Source organism: Telopea speciosissima, chromosome 7 (genome assembly GCF_018873765.1).
Source record: "Telopea speciosissima isolate NSW1024214 ecotype Mountain lineage chromosome 7, Tspe_v1, whole genome shotgun sequence".
Taxonomy (NCBI): domain Eukaryota; kingdom Viridiplantae; phylum Streptophyta; class Magnoliopsida; order Proteales; family Proteaceae; genus Telopea; species Telopea speciosissima.
This window is the reverse complement of record NC_057922.1, coordinates 61091617-61100797: the sequence shown is the minus strand read 5'-3', so window position 1 is coordinate 61100797 and position 9181 is coordinate 61091617. Positions and strand designations below refer to the sequence as shown.

At 42.7% G+C, this 9181-nt stretch overlaps 1 protein-coding gene across 1 annotated transcript; it reads right to left on the bottom strand.

Moving 5' to 3' along the window:
- Positions 1-3473: 3473 nt before the first annotated feature.
- Positions 3474-4574, bottom strand: LOC122667977 (cytidine deaminase 1-like). Its single transcript, XM_043864482.1, has one exon. The coding sequence runs from the start codon at positions 4491-4493 to the stop codon at positions 3513-3515; it is 981 nt and encodes a 326-aa protein (XP_043720417.1). The 5' UTR covers positions 4494-4574; the 3' UTR covers positions 3474-3512.
- Between the last annotated feature and the right edge of the window lie 4607 nt (positions 4575-9181).

The following is a 9181-nucleotide window of genomic DNA, read 5'->3' as shown; positions in this document are numbered from 1 at the left end:
ATAAGGCGTGCCCCAGTGCGCGAGGCTCCCACCACTCTGGGTTTGAGGAGGGTCGTAATGTACACAGCCTTATCCTTGCTTTCGCAGAAAAACTGTTTTCAGACTCGAACCCCTGACCACTTAATCACAATGAAACAACCTTTACCGTTGCACCAAGGCCCACCCTCAATTACTCTTTTTCTTCACATACATTCCATATAATTGGTTCTTTCCACTCAGTAATTCTCTCTACAGAGCCGCATGGATTGTGCAAAAAGAAGAGCAATGGGACTTGTTTTACACTCATGCTGTCCAGCTAGTGCTGTATCTTACATACAAAACAGCAAGTTGTAATGGAAAAGAGCAGAACTTGGAAATCTGAATCAGCAGACTCCACCCTTAGCCAATTGTTTGATCGACACATGAACCAGACAATACTTTATTAAAAGACAAATCAAACTTTTCTTGGCAATTACCAGTTGCCCATGATAAACACTTTTTCACTATTGTAATACACATGTAATCATCTTTTGCTTTCTACCCAAAAAAAAAAAAAAAACTAATCATCTTTATCTGATACAACAACGACAACTCAGTCTTATCTTAACTAAATAGGATCGGTTACATGAATTTTTTCAAATAAAGCAGGAAAAACTGAGGTCCTCATAAAGGGAAAGAAAAGTAAAAGAAATAAAGAAATGAGATAAGAAAAGTGAAAAATGAAAAATGAAATATGAAAGTAAGAGGAAATAGGATAATCAGCCAGTCAGGAAAATCTGAGCTACATGTTGTTGACAACATGGATCCTTGCCCTCCATTAAGCTCTGTTGTCATTCTTAGCACAAGATCCAGACTACACATGTCATTCTTCACAACCTCACATATGGTAATTTTAAGCTTGCCCCTAGCTCTTTTAGCTCATTTAGCTCCTTCAATCAGAATTAGATCACTCCTCCTTATTAGGGCGTCCCTATGCCTCCATTACACATGACCAAACCATCTCAGACGACATTCTCATAGCCTATCACTGATCGGGACAACTCCCACATTTATACGATCATCAGAATTCAGAATAAACAGATAAAAGCAACAATGATGAATGAATTAAGGGAAATTTACGCATACCCCCTTGAGGTTTGATGAAAGGATATTTTCACCCCTCAGGTTTGGAAAATTCTGCGTACCCCCCTGAGGTTTGCAAACGGTAACAGATAGATCCATTCCGTCAATTCATGACTAACACTGTTAAAAAATAAACTTGAACTGACGGATTTGCCCTTATAAGAAGAAACCAAAAAACAAAAACCTGCAACTCATCTTTCCCAAAAATCGATTGGGGAAGATGAGTTGCAGGTATGGGAACACCACTTTGTCGGTCTGAACTTGGAACAAGGCGTTAGCTGTCAATCCATGGCAAAGAAAGACCAAAACCGCCACTTCCACCTCTAACTCACCACTCTACACCATCAATAGATGCATCAGTTTAGAGGTTCCCTGAACCTTTTCTTCTAGCTGTCTTCATGTGCACATCCTACAGACCATAGCTTCCTATCTTTTTCAAGAAGAAATAAAGCAACGATTGAACTGAACCTCCAAGGCGGCCAGGCCCCATTCCTCCTCTCTCTCTCTCTGCAATCTCTGTTTCTCTATTTCTCTATTTCTCTCTATCCGATTGAATGGTTACAACTTCTTTTCGGCTCTGTTGTGGGTTTTCTTCTCAGGGAAAAAAGTGTTGAAGGAGATGATGGTTTGAGGACTGTAGAGTGTTTGAGAGGAAGATTGCTTGCAGAGAGAACAGCTTCAAAGGCTGCAAAGGAAGAAGCAGAGCTAATGAGTAACAAAGTCTGTTGCTTTTGCAATCTGTAGTAATCTTTGTAACCGTTTTGTTTGATTCGGTTGATTCTTCTCTCCCTAAGGTCCATGCGGTTTCTTCAAATTCCCAACTCGATTCTCCCCGTCTGCAACTGGACAACTCGGAGAATGTGTTTGCAGTCCGAGAAACCTGATTAGAACCTAAACCTTTAGGAAAAGTAAGGTCTTGGTTGTTTGATTTTGATCTCTCTGCGACGTCTCTGAATAGCTTAACGCACCTTAACATCAATATGAGTTCTGAAGATTTTTGGGTTGAAAAGAAAACTGCCCAAGTTACTTCGCCTTGGTCATGGAGCCGAGTTTGCTCCTTGTATCCTTTGCCCAAGTTATACATTTTATTGCAGTAGATTGAATATTTTATTTACCCTAATTAGATCTGCAACTTTTCATTGCTTTAGTTTGATTTGGATGCCCTTCCTTTTCCATTGTTGATTCTGTCTTATAGTTGATAGAGTTGGAGAAACACATAAAGGCAGAGATAGAGGCGAAGAACAGAGTAGGCGAGCCTCAGGCATAAGAAATTTGAGGCTATTGAGACCACTGACATACTCCGGCAAGGAACCAGAGATGACGATGTTGGAGAGAGCGAGTGATTGAAGCTCAGTAGCGTTGAACAATAAGACAGGTAGAGTTCCATTGAAGGAATTATTGGAGAGATCGAGATGGCGAAGGTGTTCGATCATGCCCTGGCCTTGTTCTTATAGTCCAACAGATTGCCCCATCTCACTCAACATCTGGTCGATAGATTGCCCCATTACAGGTGAACAAATCATAGTTTAGGATTAGGGTTTGATTATGAGGATCTTGAGGGAGATGGTGATGAGGGTGGAGCAAAGAGTGATGGTGAAGATGCTAATGATTCGGTTCAGGCAAAGACGTTGAAGAGGAGTGATTGAGTGGCTAACGTTTAAAAATCAAAATCAATGGGGCACTGGGATGGTTGCAACTCATCTTCCCCAAAATTGATTGGGGAAGATGGGTTGCAGGTTTTTTGTTTTTTTTTTTTTTGGTTTCTTCTTATAAGGACAATTCTGTCAGTTCAAGTCTATTTTTTAATAGTATTAGTCATGAACTGACGGATGGACCTATCTGTTACCGTTTGCAAACCTCAGGGGGGGTACGCAGAATTTTTCAAAGCTGGGGGATGAAAATATCCTTTCGTCAAACCTCAGGGGGTATGCGTAAATTTCCCATGAATTAACAGACAAAAGCCTTCTGTGTAAGGTTCTTATGCTTGTCCTCTGAAATTCTCTGTTGAATTGGAATGTTACCCAGTGGATTTCATCTGCCATACCTACCGGTTGCTGTAAAGAACTCAACTTCTACTGTGACAAAACCAATTCAGGTCTCTTAATTTTGGTTTATGGATGTAGTAGAAATAAAGATATTTCAAAAACAACCACAACCCATCTGTTTCTGCAAATGAAGAGATTCATATTAATTAAAGGAAAAGCCCCAAATTATTGGAAGAAGTGATTGGTTCTGAGAATCTCATTTATCCATCCACATGGCTAACTTTTAATCCTTATCTGTTTCTGATTAATCAGTCACTTTGATTCTTTTCAGATGATTCTAATCACAAAAAAGTGGAAAAGAAAAGTTGCCAAATGACAAATCTGCAGAGATATGGCCAATTACATCCTCTATGTAGAGATGGCTTTTTACAATTTGTAAGACGAAGAAGCTCTACAACGAAAGACACGAAAATCACATCTGGGCAAAATGGACTGCAACAGAAGCTGTGCCGTGCCGGCTTGCACAACCACCGCTCCTTCCTTCTCCACCAAAACCCCCGCCACAATCCTATCGTACCCACCTCCGCCCCCGGCCGCTACATACTCAATCAGCGCCGCCTGCACCGGCCCCAAGCTCGGGTTATACGCCGCCGATTCTCTGTACGACCCTTTATAGATCTTCCCCTCTACATCCATGAGCGCCACCCCAGATGGGCACCCACTGTAGGGAGCATGTGATTGGTTGGCCGCATCCAGGGCTGCGCATTTCAACTCTTTCTGTTGATCTGCAACATCGCCGTTACTGATGACGTCACCGTTCATGACGTTGTTCTTGTGGAGATGGTGGTGGTGGTGGTCATCGCCGTCGTCGTCGATGAAAACGAGAGAGTTGTGGTGTGGCTCTAAGAGCAAGGGGACATCTTTGTCGAGGAGATCGTCGGGGCCGAATCGATGAGGGAGGAAGGTGGAGAGAAGTCGGAAGGAAAGGGCTTCGTCGTCGTCTTGATGGTCTCCTCCACCGTTCTCGGTGGATGTGACGAGGATCTTGATCTCAGAGGCACCACGGATCTCTTGCATGAACTGGCGGCAATGGCCACATGGGGCGGATGAAACGGCGATGTATTTCAGTTGAGTCTCGCCATGGATGGCGGCGTTGGTCACCAAGAACTGCTCCGCGTGGATGGAATGATGCAGGGGAAGGCCTGAGAACTCGAGATTTGCACCCAAGAAGATCCGGCCATTAGAACCTAATCCGACAGCTCCGACATGATACTTAGAGATTGGGGGCCTCGCCAGCTTCTGCGCTGATTTCACGAGGCATGGAAGGAGTTGCAGAACGGACAGCCCTGACTCTTTCGCCATTGATTCTACTTCGGCTGCTTCGATCACGAATTGATTTTGCTCCATTGTGATACTAACCCTTCTCTCCTTGACTGTCTTGATCTCCCCCAAATGATGAAAGATGAAATTTTTATTGAAGAAGATGAAGACAAATTAAGGCTCAAATGAAATTGGGTTTTTGTCTACTGTAAAGGATTTCAAATTTGTGTTGCTTTCCTAAATAATGGAGCCTTGGATTGTAAGAGAGAGAGAGTTCTAGTTTTTGTTGTTTTCCTTTGTTGTAGGGATTTGGGACTTTTGAAAGAGAACCAGAGAGAGAGAGAGAGAGAGAGAGAGGGGTTCCCTGAAATGTGGAGAAGAGGAGGGGGAGACAGAAAGAGGGGGATTGCATGATATATATATTGGAAAGTTGAGAGAGAGAAGAAAGTAGTACAAATTTTATGGGCTCTTTTATTGGCTTAATAAAATATTGGAAGAGGGAAGTTCTATTTTGTTGCTTGAGCCATGCAGAGGTATAGTATGTATTATTTGGTGGGGGGCAACTTATTTGGATGTAATATAAAGTTTTAGCAAAAGTTTTCATGTATGGTCGTGCATGTGCATGATTTGCGTTAAATGTAGTCAGATTGGCATAAATGTCAATTCTAAAATAACATAAAATCCCTTGCACCTCTTATTTAAAGGAGTAGATGAGAGAATCTCTATTGTATGAGGACGGAATATAAGGAGTATAAGATACAATGCATGCATGCATCCATCCACGCAACCAAATAAGAGGTCAGTGGAGATAGGACTAATATTTACCAAAAATAAAGAGATTGGACTAATGGTGGGATCACAAATCAACCCATCAACCATCATTTTTTTTTGAATAGCCAAACTTTCTTTTAGAATATTGGATAAACAATTGTTTTTCCTTTTTTTTAACAGCTCCCTTGGTATCATCCTTAAAAGCGAATGGATTCAAAACCCAAGTCTACCAACCCTTGTTTTCCTAAATATAAAAATGGTGAGGGGCTTTATAGTGCAAGAAAGAATCCGCACACTACAATCAATAAGGAGTTAGAAAATAAATCAATAAGGAGTTAGAAAATAGTATCATCCATATGAGGTCGATATGGGTCTACATGATCAGAATAGGAGAGAAAAATGTGATTGTAAATTTAATTATGTGAGGAGGATATGAAGGAATTTGTACAAAGGCAGTGTAACAATATTTTTCCCATAAAAATATTTAATATATAACAATCAACAACAAAAATTATTGTCTTTTTCTAACAAAAAAGTTTTAGGAAGAAAAAATGGGACACGCAACTACATGTCCATGCCCCATCCCCTCTCACAGATTCTCTCTGTTATTGGTGAAGCCTAATCTCAGGTTAATCCAGGAAGTATTGTTGATTTTTCCCTAATATTGGGAATCATTTATACTGTGGGGGGTAATTTTGTTCTTCGAGGATTAAGGTTTCTTTATATTGAATTGTACGAGACGCTATATATAGGGTGTTATCTCGTAAGGAGGTGTGTCAGGGTTTTTGTAATTTCTTCATTAAAATAGTGAAAATTGTAGTTTATCTCTTGGCCATGGATATAACTCATCTTGGGTGAATGATGTATTATTTGTGTATAGTGTGTTATTCTTTTTCATTTTGCTTTTGCAAATTGTTGTTCTGTTGTATGATAAATTCTTAACAGTCTCTCGTTTTTCCTCCCTCTTTATTTAATGATGTGAGGCCCCAATATATGATTAACACCCATCCAAACTCATCTCTCCTTCTAATTGTGTATGATGTCCATATAAGAGAGCAAAGTTGTTGATGTATCTCCCCTATTTTATTTATAAATAGGTACTACTATTACCTCAAATCATGGCTCTGCTTTTGGACCAAGTGAAGGGTGGATCTTGAGGGATTTATGGTTGGATAGTTTGTATAACTCCTAGAATAGCCATGTCATATTCAGACTCCCATCCCAAAATTAATAAAGCTGAACTTTCAACAAGATTTTGAAGCTTTATATCTCCATATGGAAAAATTAGGTTGGAGTAAACTTAGTGATGATGTGTTCAATTGGTCAAAAAAACAATATTACCATGGAACAAGCATGAAAATTTGGGGGCACGCCACCTACTCCAAGTAAGCTAGAGGGTTGCAGACGCAAGGGAGGAGGTCTTTTCGCTAGGAGGGAGGAGATAAGAGGGAGACACAAGGCTGGGCACCCCAGCGGTGAGTCGAACCTTTTCTTTTGAAATAATTGGTTTTTTTTTTTTTTTTGTGGGGGTGGGGGGGAGTGATCCCAGATTAGATGAAGAGCATGAGGTCTCAAACTCGAAACCTCCTGGGGGCTAGGCTCTACTGCTCTAGCCCCAAACCAATTGCACTATCCCCAACATTTGGGTAGTTTGATTGATATGTTTCAATGGTAAAGTGTTTCATTTTACAGAATTAAATTGACAGCCCGGTTCCTACCCGTCAATCGTAGGAATTTGTTTTACATATCCATTTTAAGTACCAACAACTATCATATGATAGATCAGATAAAACCTAAATTTTGTGGACAGGTAGACTCTTTGGTTCTTCACTCAAATGTCAAGTTTTAACCCTATTGAGTTTTTCCACTTAACAACACAAAGCTGTAAAGTACCAACACAAAGCTGTAAAGTACCGTAGAATCATTGATGCATGGACATACATGGAATACCTGCCGATACACAAGGCATTAACTTGAAGAGAAAGAGTTCTCTAAACAAACGGCATAAATGAGTGCACGGAAGTGGATTGATTCCACCAATTCTGCCAATTCTAATCCAATTTATAAAACAGTGGGTGGTGGGTAGGCAAATATAACAGGAATCCAATTCCCTAATATCCATAAAGGTTAGAATGGTTGTTGATGCTTGAGGGGTGCTGTAGACGGGTGGCTCACCTTCTTTGTTTTTTTTTTTTTTTGGTGAAAGTGGCTCACCTTCTTCACTATTGACATCTTGAGATCTTGAGATCCCAAAAGTAAAGTTTCACACACGCAAGGATATATTTGCATTGGTAGATAAAGGCAATATATGCTTTTGCACTTATTGAGTTATGATTTATGAATGCTCCCTCCATCATGGAATATCAAATAGTTGCTGCTAGCTTGCAAACATTATTCCTTTTTTGTCAACAAGTGTTTAGTGCATTTGGTACCATGTGGTGTCTGGAAATTCATTGCTACTAGGAGGTATTGGGTTCAAGTTTTATCAAAAAAAATAAAAAATGTATTGGGTTCAAGTCTATTACGAGTCACATCTCTTCTTTTCTATAGAGTAGGATAAAGTAAAACCTATAAAAAAAATCTCTTGGTTTTTTCTTCACTCATGACAATTGATGAGAGGATTGCATTTATGGGTGTCAATCAATCGGTTAAGTCTGGTTGTGGTCAATTTGAATTGGTTTTGATTTGTTATTAGGTCAATCCAAACCAAATTATTTAAAAGTGTCTGAGTGCGGTTTCGGTTTGATTTGACATGATTTCTTTTTAGTTTTTATTATCGATTTGTAATTAGGTTACTATCGGGTTCATTTTGATTTCGAGATTTACATGTATCATAAGGAAAATAAATGGAAAACTCCTAGTTTTTTGGGGGGTTTTGGTTTCTTATCGGGTTACTTTGGTTTTTTGTCGGTGTATTTGGACAGCTCAGTTTGGTTTCTATCAGTTCCATAAAACTTCAAATTGAAACCAAATCGATGAGGTTTGATTATGTTTGGTCCGGATTGAACCAGTCTGTTTTGGTCGGTCTGACGATTTAGGCTGAACTTTAATACCCTAAATTACATCCATATAGTTTAAAAGAGAAAGGAGTAGGCAGCCTTTGAAATTGGTTGGGTGGTGATACATCCAATATTCATCGGGCCAATCAGTGGCCGCCACATGTCACAGGGCGACCCGCCTCCAACCAAGGGAAACGAACCAGGGTCCCAATACCCGGCGCGGCCAGCACCAAGGCGTGGCCTCCACTGGCGCAGCCTCACCTAGGCGTGGCCACAACCGAGGCCTCTCACCCAGCGCTGCCACACCCAGCGCGGCCCGCACCCAGACGCTGCCACACCCAGCGCGGCCCGCACCCAGCGGGCTTGCACCCAGCGCTGCCCGCACCCAGCGCTGGCTCGCACCAGCGCTGCCTCGCACCAGCGCGCCTCCGCACTCCAGCGCTGCCTCGCACCCAGCGCTGCCCGCACCAGCGCGGCTCGCACCCAGCGCGGCTCGCACCCAGGGCGGCTCGCACCCAGCGCTGCTCGCACCCAGCGCGGCCGCACCAGCGCGCCTCGCACTCCAGCGCGGCTCGCACCAGCGCTGCCTCGCACTCCAGCGCTGCCACCACTCAGCGCACTCACCAAGGCGTGGCACACCCAGCGCTGCCACACCCAGCGCGACCACCACCCAGTGCGGCCACATCCAGGAGCGGCTCACCCAGCGCGGCCTCACCCGGCGCGACCACATCCAGGAGCGGCCTCACCCAGTGCACGGCCACACCCAGCGGCCTCACCCAGCGCGACCTCACCTAGGCGCGGCTACACATCCGGCGCGGCCTCACCCAGGCACAAAGATCGTGGCACAAACGTGAGGTGGGGGCCACTCACCTATGACCCGATCGTATCGCTACAAGACTCATGTCACCACCAGGACTCTAGACCACCGCTTAGAAGTCACGTCATCCGCACGGATTCAAGCACCAAGGACGTTATCACCACACGCGGATATCTATCCACCAAGGA